Raw genomic sequence first — 19,337 nt, forward strand, 5'->3', positions numbered from 1 at the left:
GTTACTTGAATTGGAAAAAAAACAAAAAATTAAAGTGATGTAAAAAAAAAAAAAAGCGCAAAACCAGAAACGCCTGGGGAAAATGCTTTAGCAATAATAGTAATGGTGGAAATCGGGTAAAGAGCAGCCAGGCCTCCCAGCTTTGCTTCCTACATCTTCAACACAGTTTTGAAAAGCACTTAGGTTTGTATGTTGACTTTGCAACTTCCAGGGGACCCTCTAGGAGAAATCAACAGGATTATCAGGCCCCAGGTGTGGGAGGGTTGGGGCGAGGAGTTTTTTAGCGGCTGAAATGAAAAAGCTGTCCAAAAAAGCCCTTCCACTTGGTGAAGCCAGGGTCAGTCAGTGGATGACCCAGGGACTTTCTTCGTAGCTTTGTTAAGAGTACAAGCTTTGCATCTTGCAGGATATGAGAGCAGAGAGCACTGAATTCCTGCAAAAGCATCTCAGGGACATTGCACTTTTTTTCTTTTCAGCCTAATCAGTCATTCAAAAATAAAATTCCCGAAAGAGTGCTTTGGGCGAGCCCAGGAGAATACAGCCTTGCCATGGCCGTCTGGGGAAGGGAAACCTCCCAGTTAAATTTACTTTTTTTTTTTTTGTTTAAGATTTTATTTATTTATTTGACAGAGAGAGACAGCCGGCGAGAGAGGGAACACAAGCAGGGGGAGTGGGAGAGGAAGAAGCAGGCTCCTAGCGGAGGAGCCTGATGTGGGGCTCGATCCCACAACGCTGGGATCACGCCCTGAGCCGAAGGCAGACGCTTAACGACTGAGCCACCCAGGTGCCCCCCCAGTTAAATTTACTTTTTAATGGAAAAGATCAGATGGGAGAAAAACTTGACTTAAACTATTTGTTGTCATTCTTTGGGAGGAAAATTAGTCAAAACGGTTTGGTGGTATGATTCCTAAATATTTGTGCATTAAAAAAATATATGGTTTTATATCTGAAGGTTAGCAGGAGAATTCTGGGGCCAGGGTGATAGGACCACAGGGCTGTGTAACTAGCAGTTCTCACATTCTCTCTCTGTTTCTGAAGTGACATGTGGGTTCAACACAGATTGGGTGTAGAGTTTGATTGTCGTTCTGAGATCGATTTCTCTACCTGCATGTCATGCCCTGAGTTCTGCTAAAGGAGTTTGAAGTCAGTTTGCCAATACTGTTGCCTTTTCTACGTTACTTTTTGTTGTTTTTTCTTTCTGTCTTTTGTTTTTTTTCGTCCAGCTGGGTCTTTTTCAAGCACCCCTGATGTGTAGTTGATTATGATTAGATTTAATAGGATGTTCAGGTGTCCAGGTGTGCCAGGTATGAGGGTGATGTAACATGACCAGAGATGCTGGGGTGAATTTGACCTCTGCACCAAAGTGGACTTCATTCCTCCAGATCTTTTCCAAGGGGTCCTCAAGGGTATGACAGGTCTTCAACCTGCCTGTAGGTATGTGGGGACTCACCCACGTGGTCGTGGACCTAGATGTTCTTGGAAGCACCCTGAAGGGTTCATGGTGGATGACGTGGCCATGGGGAGTGGAGGGGAGAGGGGGGACCCAGGTCGCAGGCAGCAAAGCCTGGGTGAGAAAATGTCCTGTCTCTGAAGGCTTCTGGTACAAACCCCGGAGATTGCATGAAAGGGGCTGGGGGTGTGATGGGGTGGGGAGGTGACCTGTTTCCCACCAGCTCAACTCAGAGACTGCTCCTCCTTTGCTCTCACACTTACTTCCCCCCGTTTGAACCTTTTTTTGCCAAGAAGAATGGAAAAAGAAGCAAAATGTGCTCACAGAAGTCATTTCTGCAAGAGTTGTCACTCTCTTTGATGAGCGTTTGTTGAATGCATTGTTCTGGGCAGCCTCCGAACCCCCCGCCACTTTGCCCAGCCACCTCACTTACAATACAAATTATTACTGAGAACTTGCTGTGTCTTCTTTTGGGTCTCTCTGTGCCGAGGTCAGTTTTATTATAATCATATGACAGATGAGGACATGGAGGCTCATAGGTGGGGCCAGGCGCTAAGGATACAGCGGTGTACAAAACAAAGTTCATGGGGGAGGCCCACACATGATGGAGAAACCAAGAGATGTTGAATCGGAGATCCAGGGTTCTGGGATATGATGGCGAACAAGAAAGCAGAGTGGCCAGGCAGGGGACACGTGATCGAGACGGGGGCCAAGGAGGACCCAGTTAGCGGCATCAGAGGCTGAATCTAAGCAGAGTGCTCAGGGCTCTGAAGATGCCTTGTTCTTGCCGTATTTCCAGTGTCACGACAAGGAAGGGGTTTGAGAGGTCCTCTTAATTCAACTACTGGAATAAACCTTCTCTGTGTTAACCTGAATGGTGGGTGAGGAGAATGTTGGACCAGAAATTCCTGCTTCCCGATGACTCAGTGCCAACTCCAGGGAAGTTATCTTTGACCCTCAGAGCTGCCATCTCTTAACCAAGTCTGGTGCGGCTCCACCCCGTGCTGCCTTCCTGGTTGTGAACGGATTCATCCTCCTGGGGCTCTCCAAGGGGGAGACGGGGTTTCAGCAGACTCATGGTGTGGTCACCCATTCATTCAGCCCAGATTCACGGAGCATCTGCTGCGTGTCAGGCCCGTCCTGCACGGCAGGGGTGGGGTGTAGAAGGAGATGCGCACGCTCCCCACTCTGCTGGTGGGCAGAGATGGGTACCAAACTTCAGAGCACGGCTGACTGTTTACTGGCAGGTGTGCAACAGCTGGGGGGGGGGATGTTTAAGATTCCTAAGAGTGACAAAGACCAGGAGGAGTGTGCTGGGAGAGGGACAGAGGTCATGGCCATTCTGGGCAGAGGGGGTGAGGGGCAGGGGTGGCTGTGAGAAGGATGAGATTGCAGAGGTGAACCACAAAAAGCCTCTGGGCCACCGTGAAGAATTTGGGCTTTATCTCTAGAGCAACAGGGAACTATTGGAGGGTTTAAATCAGGTCATGACAATCATTCACTCATTCACAGATGCACCAAACATTAGGAAAGCAATAAACAAAACAGGCACAATCAGATATGCATTTCGAAGAGATCACACCTGGGTTGCCGGAAGACAGTGCACAGGAGGGACTTCTGAGACACACACACATCCTTAGTGTTTCTCAAAATACAGCAAGATAGGACTTCTTCCTGAAGCAACATACGGCAACCTCCCAGTGTTGTCTTAAATTGTTTGTGTCAAAAGGTGACTTCAAGAAGTGTAAACATAAAACTTGGAATAAATGTAGCTGTGTGCGTATAACGCAACTCAAAAAATCAAACTAAGTTTATAATAAAATCATAAAGTACAAATGTCACAACTGAATTTTGACATGACTAGTGATGTTTTTTTTAGAACTCAGCCACTGATGTCGAATGGTTATATTGGTTATCTGTTGCTGTATAACCAATTACTCCAAAATGCAGTGGCTTGAAACAACAAATGCTCATCTCGTGGTTTCTCTTGGTCAGAAGTCTGGGTGCAGCTCAGCTGGAAGCTCCTGGTTCTGGTCTCTCATGAGGTTGTTGTCCAGCTGTTGGCTGGGGCTGTGGTTTCATCTGAAGGTTCACAGTGTGGAACGGGGAAGGATTCACTTCCAAACTCATTCTTACGGTTGTTTGCAGGCCTTGGACCCTGATTCTATGGGCCCATTTACAGAGCTGCCTCATGGCTCAGCGGCCATGAGAGTGAATGATCCAAGAAAGATTGAGAAGGCATCCATAAAAGCCTAGAAGCCACAGGCTTCTTATAACCTGACCTTGGAAGTGATATCCCATCACTTCTGCCATGTTCTATTGATTAGAGGAGAGTCTAGGGGCTCCTGACTGGCTCAGTCGGTAGAACATGTGATTCTTTTTTTTTTAAGATTTTGTTTATTTATTTTACAGAGATAGAGACAGCCAGCGAGAGAGGGAACACAAGCAGGGGGGAGCCGGAGAGGAAGAAGCAGGCTCCTAGCGGAGGAGCCTGATGTAGGGCTCGATCCCATAACGCCGGGATCACGCCCTGAGCCAAAGGCAGATGCTTAACTGCCATGCCACCCAGGCGCCCCAGAACATGTGATTCTTGATCTCAGGGATCACTGGCTTTCTGTGGAGCTGACAGATGAGGTAGTCAATGCAAATGTTCAGCCCGCTTCTTGGCTCACTGTCTGCCTTCCTTCGGTGAATGTAGTAGTTAAAAAAGAATAAATGAGAATTGTGTAAAATCCTTTGCATATGCCTCATCCAAAAAGTGATAGTTTTTATTAAAACTCTTGGTGCAATGCTTAGTTCAAAAAGTGACAGTCATTTTTATTAAGAATCTGTCACTGTCTTGTTGTCTGACTTGGGCTGTGCGTGCAGCCCTGTGCCCAGAGAAGAGCTCAGTGGTGGGGGCAGGACCGGCTCCATCATGTGCGGGCCCCAGTGCAAAAGGAAAATGTGGGGGGAATGACCAAGAATTTCAAGAGGACGACAGCAGGGCCTTGCGTGAAGCACAGGGCCCTTCCGAGCACGCCCGTGGGACTGGCCCTGCTGGGGGTCACTGGGCATAAAGTTAGTAGTCAGATATGCTAACAAGTTCTTCCTGTTTGCTCTCCCCCACTATAGCCCCCACACAGACTATTCTTCTGGCTGTCCCCTGCTTTTGTCCATTCTTTCTGTAGATTAGCTTTTCTCTAGACACAGTCTGGTACCAGCATTCTGAGTCTTAACAAGCCCTCGGGTGGGTCTGATGCTCACTTGGGTTTGAGAACCACTGCTCTGAACAATTAGCTTCTTCATTCCTTGGACAGCCATCCTCCTGTTTGCCAGACCCTTTTGGAGGCGCTGGAGATGAAGTAGTGAGTAAAACACTGACCCTACTGAGTGGAGCTTACAGTCTGGTGGGATAGACACATAGTTCTCAAATAATTTTAGTAGTATGTATAGAATTACAAAGGGGGATAAGCCCCATGAAGGAAAACACATGTAAAACAGGGACTGGACACAGCCTGTGTGTGGGGGAGTGGTGGGGACTTTACTGCTGCAGTAAAGACTTTACTGCTAAGTGTAATCCGGGGAGACTTCCTGGAGGAGGTGGCAGGGCTTTGGGTTGCTGAGACTTGCACTCAAGCTACTACAGATTTCTCCAAGCCAAGCTGGCCTCCCTCCTCTGATCTGGGAGGTACCTGACCAGGGGGATTCTGCAGAGTCTCATTCTTCAGTTTCAGGAATCCCCTTCCTGTAGCTGTCCCTCTCTCTGTCCCTCCCTCCCCCACATTCCAGCGTTGAAATGTGACTGATAGTTTTGCCTTCCTTGATCGTTGAAATATGCTAATATTAGTTGCTATTCTTTGCCTATCTTTTATGAACCAGGAACTACACATGTTTTTCTTTCCTTCCCTCCCTCTTTTTCCTTTCTAAACTCTTTTTTTTCTTCATAAGCCACAATAAAAATGTGCACAAGGGGAGATTCCTCCTCCACTGGGCACTTGTTTGCTCCCACTTTCCTCCTCGGTGGGGGGTGGAGGGAAGTACTGTTCATGTCTAATCAATTTGCAGTAATCAGATGACTGTTTGCTTGGGCGTTCCTGGCCCCTTTGCTATGCGGTTCCTGAGAGGCTGACACCTGACCACTGACACTGGCAGCCCAGGCTACCTGCATGCAAATTCTATTCTGCCACTTGCCAGCGGTGAGCCCCCCCCCCCCCGCCCCCAGCAAATTCCTTGGTTTTCTGTACAACGGGGTATTCACTGCAGTGATCCATTGTGGAAGGGAATGATTCAGTATGAGCAAAGCATTTAGGGTAGCCCCCATCTCAGTAATTATTATTTACATACAATTACATAGTGTCTCTTTGAAAAAACAGACATAAAATCATACTGTGCACACCATCTGCAACCTCTCCAGCCTCTCCATGCCCCTGCAGTATATACAGATGGGGAACATTCTTCTTCACTGGCTACAAAGGGGTTTCTATGTAACCCAGCCCCCTACCAATGGGCATTTAGATGGTTTCCTCTTTTTTAATTTTTAGAAGAATGTTCCAGTGAACATCTATGGGTGCACCATGTTATTTTGAATCCTTAAAAAAAAAAATCCCTGCGGAAATCTGAGGTTTGGGGAGTGCAGCAGCTTGCCCGGGGTTACGCAGCTGTCCCGGGAATTGGGACCCCGGGCAGCCAGTGTGTACTGGGTGCCGGAGTTCTCCCAACTCCTCCCGCTCAGCTTTCTCTTCCGTAAAGTTACCGACCTCCCCGTTGTAGTTAGTAAGTGTTTCACAGAGACTCATGTGAAGGCTGTGTCAATACCCTGTTTCTGTGGTTCTAGTGTCTGTGGATGGTCCCCGTCCGGATCGATTACTTGCCCATCTTCTAGTTCCGTTGCTCGCTCCTTTCTTCCTTGGTGTTCTGGGAGGAGGGAGAGCTGCCCCTCCATGTGCTCATTCATCCATCCATTCATTCATTCGTTCATCCATCTTACCGTGAACTCATGAGTTCCTGTTTGAAGAAGTGTGCCAACATTTGTTAACTGTTTTTTTTTTGATGTCCCAGAAATGGCGAATAGGAGGTTCCGCTGTGTCTTCTGGATTTTCTTTCCACTTGCCAGCGATGAGCGCCCCCAGCATGTCCCTGAGCAAGTCCCTGCTTCCTGGCATCACAAGAAAGTCTGGGCTCATTTGATAGTTTCCCTGCCCCAACCCCGGAAGCAGGCATTTCTCCCAGGAGCCTTGGCTCTTTTTAGTAGAAGAACGGTCGTTACAAATCAAGCTCTGATACAACTCAGTGTGTCCTCATGCTCCTGCAGTTTGTGGCTGCTGGGCCCTCTCGGGGTGGGGTGTGTGTATGTGTGTGCACACTGTGAGATCCGCATTTATAGCTCTGTGTGTGTGTGTACTATAAATATATGCATCGATTCCATCCAATCCAGTGGCTACCACAAGGTTGGTGCCAGCTCTTTCTAGATCCGTCACTCCCTTCCCCAGTGAGAGTGGTGGTATGTTTACTTATTGCACAATTGCCCTGCATGTACCCAGTCTTCTCCCCTTCCTGGTGGCCCCCAGTCCCGTTGGCCACCACCTCGCTCAGGCATCTCCTCATCGGGTCCCTGACCACATTGGCCATCCCCGCAAAAGATGCGTGCTCCGTGTGTCTTGTTCTGTCCTATAGGTAGTGTTTCGTTGGGTGGGGTCACACCGCCATCCCACACACACAGATCGCAGACACTGCCTAGATAGAATTTCAGGGACTGGAAAAAGCATCTGCAGCCCAGGTTGACCTGAGGCTGGAATTTAAGAGCCCTGCCTCCTCAGTCCAGGGTGTGGGGATATGATGATTCCCGTCTTACAGAGGAGACAGCCTCAGGGACATCAAGGGCCTGGCGGAGGGTTGCATAATTGGCAGCTGCGGGGGGTAGAAGAGAGCCCAGATCAGTGAGTCCTTGGGCAGACAGCACTCCCTCCACCCAGTTTGCTCATTCAGAGCTGTTTCCCCTTAACATGAAAGAGTCCTGGGACGACCCCGTGGGGTTGCCTGCCTCCCTCCTCCCCGATGTGAGCGTCCCCATGTGATCCTCCCTTTGCTCTGTGCATCCCAGGGGGCTTGTCCTCCCCACGTGCCTGAGCATCTGCGTGATCTTGGATTCTCCAGCACTCCTTCCACTAGGAAGCCCCCTCCCCTCCTGCACAGGCTCTGCCCCCCATGCTTGGTCTGCACCGCCATTCCCCCTTTGAATCAGCCATTCAAGCTGGTGACTCAAGATTCAAGAAGGTGCAAACGGGAGTACCTTAATAGTCTCTGGCCACCTCTGCCTTCCAGCCACCCCCTTCCCAGCCCCAAAGGCAACCAGCCCTGGTTTCCTTTCCCTTTGCATGATCTGTAGGCTCATTTAGTACTCACGGTATCACGCACCTTTGCTGCTTTTCTTGTTAATGGGACCACCACTTGGGAAAATTGCCTGGCAGTGTCCAGAATCACTCCAGGCACGTGTGCCAATGACCCAGTATCCCACCCGGGAGAAACGAGGGCTTGCGCCTGCTTGCAGACCTGCACACGACTGTTGGTGGAAGTGTTATGGATAATAGACCAAACAAGCCACGACCGAAATGCCCAACCACATGCAGATAGTTAAGTGAATTGTGGCGTATCGGATCAGTGGGATACTTGAAATGGGACAGGGCAACAAGAGAGGATGGATTACAGTTTTTCATCACGGTCGTTCACGGAGAAACTCAGGTGAATCTCGCTGCAGTAACACTGGGTATGAGGAGACAGACACAAGAAGACGTTTGTTTGTTTATATTTATTTCTCTGGTGTTCCAAAATAGAGTAAGTCCACGTGGATAGGAATCCAAATCTGACTCATCTTCCAAGGGGCCATTGACGGATAGTGGGCACGGGGCAGCCTTCCAGGTGCCAAAGAGCTTCTCCCCTGCGTCGGCGTGGGGGTCGCTCAGGTGCCCATGTATGCAGGAAGGCACCCAGGTGCACACTTAATATTTGCGCACGCAACCGTATGTAGCTCAGAATTCAGTACATGTTTCCCATACAGGTAAATAAAAAGCTTTCACAGTCTGATTTGATGGCAGCACAGTGTTTCATGGCCACAGGGATTTCCAGTAGTTGGCTGCTGTAGACAGGATTGCCGTGGACGACTTCGAACTGGCACTACCCTGCAGTTAGTAATTCCAAAACAGAGATTGCTGGAACTGGGCAGTTTCAGACCCTGATGCTGCCAGATTGCCTTCTGAAAGCTCTGCCCCCAGCACCGCGTGCTAGACTTGCACCTGCCCCAGGAAACAGGTGAAGGCTGGCGCGCTCGGGCCGTTCTCAGATGCACTCCGGTTTTCAGGGGTTCGGTGCTCTTTTTACATTTCAAAGTTATCGCCTCCTTGCTGGGAACCCTTAGTTAATATCCTTCGTCCATTTTTTTGAAAACATGAGCTGGTGGTCTTTTGCTGCTTCATGAGTCGGAGCTCTTTGTGCGTGGAATTAGTCATTGTCCGCGTTAGGAACCGCAGGCACTTTCCCCAGCGTGGCATTCGTCCTCGGACCTTGCAGCGCGCTTCCCAGAAGACAACCCTATTGTGGTGCAGTGAATTCATCAGGTTTTTCCTTCGTGGCATCTGCCTTTGTCTGGTGCTCAGAAAGTCCTTTTCATGCTGAGATTTAAAACAAAACAAAACAACATCGTCCGTGATTTCTTCTCATACTTTTATGGTTTCTCTTCTTCCTAATCGTCCTGATTATTCTTTCAAACCACCTTGCTGTGTAGTTTCTTGTTTTAGGGCAGGGACTGTGTCTGCTTTCCTGAGGTTCTCGCATACCATGAGAAGCTGGGGAGTGGATGAGGGGACCAACGAGGGCTCACTTGAAGAGGGGAGACTCAGCACAGGCTCAGGCCGGTGGCACTGGCCACGGCACAGGGCATTTGCTTGGCCACCACCAAGGGGAAGCCCCACATTCTGTAACGCATGACTACCTTCCAGCTGCTGCCCCCTTAGCCGTCCGCACAGGCTCTTATCCTTGGCTGCCCTCCCTCCTGTCCTGGATCTGGCGTGGCTCCCGGCACCTGGGGGTATGGAGACCTTCCACGCTGCTCTGCTGTGTGCCCCTTTTCCCCTCCCCGCCTCCCTCCCTCCCACAAATGTTTTTGAGCACCTTTTGTTTGCAGCACTGTGCTGGGCGGTTGGGAGTACGCCGGGTATGAGCAGCCGCTCCTCTGTGAGGCTGCCAGTCGGTGTGGGAGGTGGACAGGCAGATCCACGGCATGCTGGCTGTGGGGAGAACAGGGAGTATGGGAGCTCAGAGGATGGTTTCGTTGTCGGGCCCATGGTGGCTGGTGTGTCAGGGTCTTTGGGCGGCTGTAACAAATGACCACAAACCTGGTGGCTTAAACCACACAAGTTCATTGTCTTGCAGTCCTGGAGGTCAGAAGTCCGACACGGGTCTCACTGGGTTAAAATCAAGGTGTCAGCAGGGCTGCATTCCTTCTGGGGGTTCCAGGACGAATCTGTTCCTTTGCCTTTTTCCAGCTTCTGAAGGTGGTTCACATTCCTTGCCTTGTGGCCCTTCCTCCACCTTCAGCGCTGGGAATCCTGTCATCCCCCCCGCCCCCACCCAGGCCTGCTTCTGTCCTCACATCTCCTCTCCACCCCCTGCCTCCCTCTTACAAGCACCCTGTGAGCACATGGGGCCCACCCAGATCATCCAGGGTCACCTCCCCAGCTCAAGACCTCCTTAATGACACCTGCAGAGTCCCATTTGCTATGTGAGGCCACATGGTCACAGGCTCCGGGGATCAGGACGGAGGCGGCTCTTGGGGGGCGTCGTTCAGGCTCAGCTTCTCCCCTGTTCCCACCAACCTCTGCCCCTACTCCCCTTAGGGGTTCCAGAAAGTCATGTTTCTCTATGTGCCTTCTCCTTTCTGTCCTCTGCTCAGCACAATTCCCGCCAAGATGTTTTCTCATGTTTTATGGAGCGACAAAGTGCTGGTCCAGGAGGCGGCCAGTTTAGCCATCTCTTCATCTGTGGGATGGGGATGAAAAGTGGACCCACCTCAAAGGGCTGCAGGGTGATTTAATGGCATTGTGGATGTCAAATGCTGGGCAGGATGTCTGATATCAGACTGTTAGCTGTTCTGTCTGCTGCATATCGTGTTACGTCTCGGTGCTAGGATTGTGATATTTTATCCTTAGGACCTGTTAGCTGTTCTCAGCCACGCTTTCCTTGGGCATCTCCTTCTCTTGTCTGCCCAACTTCTAGAAGGATGTGGGGGCACCTGCTGCCTCAGGTTTCATCCTCACCCTTCCCCCAGGAAGCAGAAGGAACCCTCCCTGCTTGAACTGATTCTACATCTCTCAGCCCAGCTCTCCCAGCCTCATGCTCGGTCCATTGGCCATGGCCTTCTTTCTCCAAGATGGCGGCCCCTTAAAACCCGGACTCTATAGGAGTGCCCTTTGAGTGCATCTCCCAGCTATGTATCCTCATCTCAGCTCTGGCTGCGTATTAGAATCACCTGGGGCTTTTTGGACTCCTGCTGGCTGAGCCCCACTCTTTAGTTGGCCTGGGGATAGGCCACAGCAATGTATTTAGAAGATCCCAGTGGTTCTCCGATTTTGGAGTGTGTTGCAGTCCCCTGGAGAACTCATTAAAGCACAGAGGGCAGGATCCATGCCCAGAGCTTTTGATCCATTAGATCTAGGGTGGGGCCTGAGAATCTGCCTTTCGAACTCGTTCCGGCTGATGCTGGCCTGAGGACCACGTGTTAAGGACCACCAGGCTAATGTATAACCCAGTAATTCACAGATACATGCCTTAGGAGAGGCCGTTGCGGAAGTCTGAGAAAGAAGGAAGCATTTGCATGGAGTTGGGTCATTTGCCTCTCATCTCAAATGTTACCTCCTTAATGACCCTGGATGCCTGATTGTTCTTGGGTTACTGTGACCCTTACATTCTTCCTCTCCAAGCGCCTTGAGCCCAGAGACTGCATCTACCCATACTGTGAAATTCTTGAAGAGTCAGGAATGTGTGGCTCCCTGGGCCCTTGACTTCCTCTCTGGCTCCATCCTTCCCTCTGAAATCCGTCAGAGCCCCACTCTGTCACTATTTCACAGCACTTGGGGTTCCCCAACCGGACCATTTTCTCTGCTTGGCACCTTCCCGCCTTTTCTTCCAGAGCCCAGGTGGTCCCCTCTCCGCTCCCAGGGAACTCACTCCTGTACCTTCTTCAAGGCTGGTTTTCTCACAGTTCCTGAACTCCCCCTTCCAACTCTGAATTGCACCCCTGCCTGTCTCCTTTCTAGAGTGAAGTGTCCCCATCACGACACTGCCACCTGGGGCATGAGTGTCTCCCGACTTGTTCCTTCCCAGTGCTGCCAGATTTGCACAGATACCCAGTTGCATTTGCATTTCTGATAAAGAGTAATTTTTTCTATACGTGTGTCCCGTGCAATGTTTGGCACGCTCACATGGTTTCTGTTCACTTATGCTTCTCAGGGACCAGATGCTGCACTCAGGCTCTGTGTCTGATTTTCTTTTGGTCCCCTGGAAGCTTATGAGTCTCCGCTATTAAAACCCTCACTTTCCAGAGGGGGAAATGGAGGCACAGGGAAGGTTTTGGACAAATATCTTGAAGAAATAAACGTCTAAGCCCTTTCAACAGGGAAGCAATCACTGGGGTCTAACTCTGTAAGTGTTTGCAGTGAACTGAATCCCTCAAGCTGGACGGGAAGGCAGAGAAAGCCTGGCTTCTGGCTCAGGGGAGGCTGGCTGCCCTGCAAGGTGCCACGCGGGCACCTGTCCTGCAGTGAGCTCCCAGCTCACTCTGTCAGCCAACTCATCTTTCAGCAGATGTCATATTTGCTCTGGGTGGTTCCTCTGGAAGCCACTGCTAGGTTAAATGTCAGCTCTGAACCATCTTTGCTTAGGGAAAACACCCTAAGAACACTCGAAGTCCTTAGGTTCCAGACCATTTCCTTAGGGCTTGGGGAGGCCCCACATTGTCACCAGCCCTGGCAGGCCCGCGTGGGTCTGTTTGCCGTGGGCAAACAACACTTTGGAGATCACCCACGGGGCACAGAAGATCACATATTGTGTGATTCTATCTATATGAAATATGCAGAGTAGGTAAATCCCTGGGGACAGAGAGCAGATGGGTGGCAGCAGCGAGGGGCTGGGGGAGGCAGAGGGAGTGACTGATGGTGCACCCCAGCTCTCCTTTTGCGGAAATGAGAAAGTCTTGGAACCAGATGGATGTGGTGGCTGCGTAACATTGGAAATATACTAAATGCCACAGAATTGTTCTAACCACGGTTGGTTAATTTCATGTTACGTGAATTTCATCTTAATTTAAAAAGAGAGAATAAAGGAGAAGGAAGAGGTGCCTCCCCCCCATCAGGTTTATGGGAAGCGAGGACTGGGGGTGCCCCAGAGAGAGCGCCTGACCTCAGTCAGGATGAGCTACTCTAGTGGCAGTGGGATGCGCTGGGATTCTCACCGGATGGATGCATACGAAGTGTGTGTTCGGAGGGAGTGAGCCAGCCACGTGTGAGCGTCCCGGGCAAGGGTCGCCCGCACGCAGGTGGGGCTCGGGGGGCACGCGCTCAGCCCTGGATCCACGGGCTCTGCTCTCCAAAACTGACAGCCCCGCAGCGAGACAGAGTGAGCCCTGATGGATGGTGTTCAGGTCCTCGCCAAGCCCCAGCAGCGCCGGAACCAGTAGAGGGCTGGTGGAAGTGGGTGGGGAAGGAGATGGGAGGCCAGAAGGTAGGGATGGTGAGTGTAGACAATTCCTTCCTAAGCTCCACTGTGGTGAATGAGAGAAGTGAGTGCCTACGTCTCCGACGCATAGCCCAGAAAGAAGGTGGGTCTGGCTGCATAAAGCCCATCACACACGTGTGCTTGCCTGATTCTACAAAAGCACGATGAGGGAAGCATCATCATCCCCTTTGTGCACATGAGGAAATTGTGATCAGATAGGTTGTCACTTGCCTTAGGTGACATGCTAGCAAGTGGAGCTGGGCTGTGTCCTGGGCAGCACGATGGTGAGGGTAAGCTGAGGCTTGTGGCTGACAGCATGCATCTAGTCTTCCATTCAGGGGAGCTGAGGGCACATGGCTTTCGACTAGTGTCCTGCAGTCTGAGAAATGCTCGTGGAACACTCCCCGAGTCCCAGGCACTGGTCCGCACCCTGCAGAGTGGCTGCACTGTCCACGGATAGAGGCATTTCAGAGATAATCTCTTGCTGGCACTTGTATAGGTGCCATCAGGGTGAGGTCAGGATGCTGAGAGGGGATGCTGGCACTTGTATAGGTGCCATCAGGGTGAGGTCAGGATGCTGAGAGGGGAGGAACCTGAGGGGAGAGTGGGCTGACCGATCTGGCCTGGGAAGACATCAAGACAGAATGACCCTTCCTTGTCTGCCACAGGGTTTCTCACCCTCTGCACTACTGAGGTTTTGTGCCACACCATTCCTTGCATGCCCGATGCATGTAGAATGCTTGGCAGCATGTCTGGCCTCTACCCACCAGATACCAGTAGCACCCCTGTCCCAGTAATGATCAAACAGGTCTCTTGCCAAAGTCTCTTGGGGGCAAAGTTTCCCCTGGTTGAGAACCCCTGATTTAAAGCACAGTGTCGTGGCCATGAATGTGCCACCAGGACCCCCGTAGGAGCCCTGGAGTGACCTATTCCTGGAAGACACAGGACTCCTCCAACTGGCAGCATTGTGTTTCCTGGGTCTAAGAGTTAGTTTTAGCTGGGGTGGGGGGCATGAGGTGGGGTCTGCTGAAGCTGTATGGAAAACCGTGGGTTTTATCCTGACAGCAACTAGAATCTATCCAGTGTTTCAAGCATGATGCATGTGTGTGAGGTACTGGTGGGGCAGGGGGACTGGGTTTACGATTTTCTGGGTCATTCAGATGCTATATAAAAAATGAATTGGGTGTGGTCCCAGCCAGAAAGAAACAGTAAGACCAGGAACAGCCAGCCAGCCGGGCAAGACTAAATCCATGTGTGGTGTGAACAAGAGTGGAGTGTCTGCACTGGGGTGATGGAACCAGAGCTTGTGAACAGAAAAAAAATTCTGTCTCATTTTGTGATGCACATTTCTCTTAAACACTGACTTATAGAGAGCTTGTGAAAATTGGGGGTGCCTGTTGAATGTAATCACGGCTGTGCTTCCTGGTCGTGGCACAAGCGAGAACAATCCCAGAAAGTGGATGTGGTTGGCAGAGCATTTCTAAGCAACAAGGCATTTGGGAGACCCTGTTGGGGACGGGGTGGGGGGTGGCTGGCAAGAGGAAAAGGGGGAATTTGCCATCTCTAGTCTAGCTGAAGGAAGAAGTTGGCCACTGCCTCACTCCCCTTCCTCCTTCCCAGTGCCTGAGAACCTGCTGGAAAAGGAAAAGATGATTATCATGTCCTGAGGGATCGGAATACTAGGAATCACTTTGCAAAAATACTTAGCATTTTCCTGATTGAGATCTCCTGTGCTATCATGTCTTCCTGTGCCCTTCAGGTATTTCATATGGCTGCTTCCCAGGCCTGCCAGATACCCAGAATTCAGCTGGGCACCCCCCCTTCCCTTGGGTTATTGCAAGTGACACACAGAATGGGCTGTGATATCACCTATCATGATCAGGGGGCTTCCTCTACAATGTACCACATATTTGACCGAGATCCAAGAAGTTCAGGAATCAGGATTCTTTTTTTTTTTTTTTAAGACTTTATATTTATTTATTTCTTTGAGAAAAAGAGAGAGAGAGATTGTGAGTGAGGGAAGGAGCAGAGGGAGAGGGACAAGCAGACTCCATGCTGAGTGTGGACCCCGATGTAGGGCTCAACCTCATGACCCTGAGCTGAAATCAAGAGTGGACACTCAACTGACTGAGCCACCCAGGTGCCCCAGATGCTTAATTTCTATCTCTTTTTTTTTATTATTATTTTTTTTATTTTTATTTTATTATGTTAATCACCATACAGTACATCCCCAGATTCCGATGTAAAGTTTGATGCTTCATTAGTTGTGTATAACACCCAGTGCACCATGCAATACGTGCCCTCCTTACTACCCATCACCAGTCTATCCCATTCCCCCACCCCCTCCCCTCTGAAGTCTTCAGTTTGTTTCTCATAGTCCATAGTCTCTCATGTTTCAAGGAATCAGGATTCTAACTGATCGTTGTTGCCCTGCTTTGTCAGCTTGGTGCGTTCCTATTCTGTTAAATAAGTTTGCTTCAAAATAGATGCATCAGTAATAAGCAACAACTGGAAACAACCCAAAGGTTCATCAAGAGTAGAACAGATAAATAAATTGTGATAGACTCAGTCCATGGAATACTAAACAGCCATGAAAATTAGCAACCATCCCTGCATGCACCTCATGCATGAATCTCACTAACACCTCTGATTGGAAGGAAGACATGGGAGAGTAGCCATTGCAGGTTACTTTTTATATATAAAGTTCAAACCTGGCCAAACTCACCTATGGTGACAGAGAGACTATGACAGCCATCACCCTTCCTCTGGTAGGAGGGGAGCATGAGTTGCTTCTAGGGGCTGGTAATGTCTGTTTCATGATTTGGAGCCTGGCTGTATGGGTCAGTTTGTGGGAATTTGAGCTGTATGCTTAAGATATGTGCATTTTCTCTGTCTGTTATACTTTGAAAACAGCATATTAGCACAAAATTGCAATTCACTTAACTTCAATCCTGCTTCTTTCACAGATTGGTGGACAGTGTGAATTGAAAGCCATCGAGAAAGAGAAAACAGTTGTAGCTCTGTCACCCAAGGAGGCAAGCAAATGCCACAAAGAGGATTTGGCCAAAGCATTTTATGTAAGAATTGAATTTGCCTTTGATGCCAGTGTGGTAAGGCTTTTAGCTTCAGAAGAAAGCAATACAAATTAGACAGTTTTATCATCATTGCTAGAAAATGCTGCTGATGTTGAACTGTTCTGATATCCGACATGGACTGTCAGCATCATTGTTGTCAATGGAACCAACACTCATGGGGACCTTGCCAGAGGACAGGCACCCTCCCGAATCTCTGTGCCTTTATTTCTCTTTCAGAGAACAGGGGAACCCATGCGGTTCCAAAGGAGCAGAGTGAGACCTGAATCTACGTGGTCTGGCCTGAAAGTTCAAACTTTTAATCACCCCCTGTTCACACACTTCCTCTTTAATAATCTGAGGTGTTTTGCAATTACTGAAACCAAATCCTTACATGTTTCTCAAGTGAATTTGACTTCCTGGCCAGTGCAAGACAACACACACACACACACACACACCACCAAACAACACCTTCCCTCAATGAAGCTCTTCTTTGAGGCTAAAGAACGTTGCTTGCCATCTGTTTTTAATTTACTTAGAAAACTGAGCAAACATAGTGATATGTGCATGTGTGTGTACGTGTACTCATAACCCACCACACTTTGGGAAAGCAAATAAAAATCCATATGCCACAATCTCAAGACAGTTGGAAATCAGTTTTGTGCCAGCCTTTTCCCTTCCTTCCTTTCTTTCTTCCCTTCTTTCTTTCTTTCTAGAGAGAGAGTGAGAATGGGGGGGGGGGTGCAGAGGGAGAGAGAGAGTCCCAAGCAGGCTCCATACTCAGCACAGAGTCCAATGCAGGGCTCAATCTCATGACCCTGAGATCATGACCTGAGCCGAAACCAAGAGTCAGACCCTTAACTGACTGAGCCACCCAGGTGCCCCATCATGCCAACCTTTTCTTGAGAATAATTCAAACATCTGTTTAAATTCAAGTCCTTCTTGTGAGTATTAAGGGAAGGAAATAGCCCTGCCTCTCCTAGATGTCTTCCCTGTCCAGCAAATGAGCTTGCTTTTCTTTCTCTTTTGAAATGAATCTAGAAATCAGTTCAGCTTTCCCTGTCACCTCTTTCACCCCGTACAGCCTTCTTGTTGCTGACTTTTTAAAAACGAGGATGCCTTTGCTGCAGGCAGAATAACAAAGCTGCCTTACATAATTATCGATTTAATATTAGTTTGTGTAAAGGGCTTGAAATTGTATCTGGCGTGATGTATGTACGATACAATAATTTCTAATAGTTTCTAAGGAGGGGCCTTTTTCCTATTGTGTTCTTTTTAATTTTTAATTATGGTAAAATGTACAACATAAAATTTGCCATCTTAGCCATTATTGAGGGTACAGTTCAGGAGTATTGAGCCCATTTGGTGCAACCAGCCTCCAGAACTCTTTGCATCTTGCACAACGGAGGCTCCGTCCCCATGAAACAGTAACTCCCCACTGCACACTACGCAGCCCCTGGCACCCACCTCCTCCTCTTTACCTCCGGGAATCTGACTACTGAAGCCGCCTCAGGTAAGTGGGATCGTAGAGCCCGCCTTCTCCGGACTGGTGTACCAGCCACCAACGGGCACCTGAGCTGCTCCCACCGCTTGGCTATGGAGAGTAAAGCTGCTACGGGTGCCTGGGTGGCTCAGTAGGTGAAGCCTCTGACTCGACTCTTGGTTTCAGTTCAGGTCATGGTCTCAGGGTCATGGGATGGAGCCCTGCGTCATTGGACTCCACGCTCAGCAGGCAGTCTGCTTGAGATTCTTTCCCCTTCTTTTCCCTCCCCCTTTGATCCCCCCCCCCCAGCTCACATCCTCCCTCTCTCTCTAAAATAAACAGATAAAAATCTTTGGGGAAAAAAAAGAAGAGCGCTGCTGTGAACATGGGTACACATACATCCCGTCAAGACCCACATCTTTTGGTATCTATACGCCCAGAAGGGCAACGCCTGCATCATGTGGGGATTCTATTTTTAATTTTTTGAGGAGTCCCTATACTGTGAAATATAGCGGCTGTACCATTTCGGGTTCCCTAGGCCTATTTTTTTTTTTTTAAAGAAAATATAAGCATTTCTACGTTTCTGGAATTTCCTACTACAACCCCACTTGTTGAAATTTAGGTTCAAGGTGGTCTTTTCTGCTGTAATTATAGGGCAGACGTGCAGTCTAGTTGAGAAAGAACGGGACTGTGGGTGTTCCTTCTCTCTCTGTTCCTATTTGCTCGGGGTCTTTGAACAAGTTCCTTCTCCTTTGTGGACAGCCCAATTTCCTGGTCCGTGTTCGAAGTGGCTGGCTTCCGAAGTGGGAGTTCTGTGAGGTGGGCTCCCTGGTCCTTTAGGGCCCATCCGTGAGCCTGTGCTTAACTGTGTCCTTCCAGGTGGACTTACAAAATGGGCTGTCCGAGTTCTCCGTGTCGCAACGGAGGCAGGTCCACGGCTGGAATGAGTTTGTCGCTGATAACACCGAACCTGTGTGGAAGAAATATCTCGATCAGGTGGGTGTCATTCCTTGCATTAACTCATGCAAAACCGGAGAAGGTGGGATAATCATTCATTCTTTAAATACTGATTGGGGTTGTCCTTGGACCAGTCTTGGTGTGCAGGGGTACAAAGATAAAGAAGGCTCCCTGCTCATTCAGGCTGGTTTTAGCCAGCAGGAGGGATGGCCATGAGTAGATCGCTAACTACCCAGGCAGCCATGATCATGAGTAATAGTTATTTCCTTCACAGGGGGTTTTTCAAATGCTGGGCACCATGCTGAGTGAGTAAATAAGTAAGCATTAACTCACTTCATCTTCCTCTCAATCTTCATTTTGAGAGGAGGAGGATGAACAGAGAAGTTGAAATATTTCCCCCAGGCTGTGTAGGGTTGCTAGGTTAGCAAATAAAGATACAGAATGCCTTGTTAAATTTGAATTTCAGATAAATACGGGTGTTTTTTTTTTTTTAGTATAAGTATGTCCCAAATGTTGCATGGAATATAATTATAACCAAAAAATGTCCCTTGTTTATCTGAAATGCAAATTTAACTGGCTGTCCTATAGTCTGGCATCTGGAGCCCGATGTCCGACGGCAGTAAGTGGCATG

The 19,337-nt window shown here is 49.3% G+C and overlaps 1 protein-coding gene across 4 annotated transcripts in view; it reads left to right on the forward strand.

Annotated features, from left to right (window-relative positions):
- Positions 1-19,337, forward strand: part of ATP2C2 (ATPase secretory pathway Ca2+ transporting 2) — an 83,056-nt gene that overhangs the window by 25,169 nt on the left and 38,550 nt on the right. For all 4 annotated transcript variants that reach the window (XM_034672905.1, XM_034672906.1, XM_034672908.1 and 1 more), the window contains 2 exons: positions 16,162-16,272; positions 18,629-18,745. In XM_034672905.1, the coding sequence (XP_034528796.1) occupies positions 16,162-16,272; positions 18,629-18,745 (228 nt within the window). The remainder of the gene's footprint in view (positions 1-16,161; positions 16,273-18,628; positions 18,746-19,337) is intronic.

Source organism: Ailuropoda melanoleuca, chromosome 12, assembly GCF_002007445.2.
Source record: "Ailuropoda melanoleuca isolate Jingjing chromosome 12, ASM200744v2, whole genome shotgun sequence".
In the NCBI taxonomy this organism is placed as follows: Eukaryota; Metazoa; Chordata; class Mammalia; order Carnivora; family Ursidae; genus Ailuropoda; species Ailuropoda melanoleuca.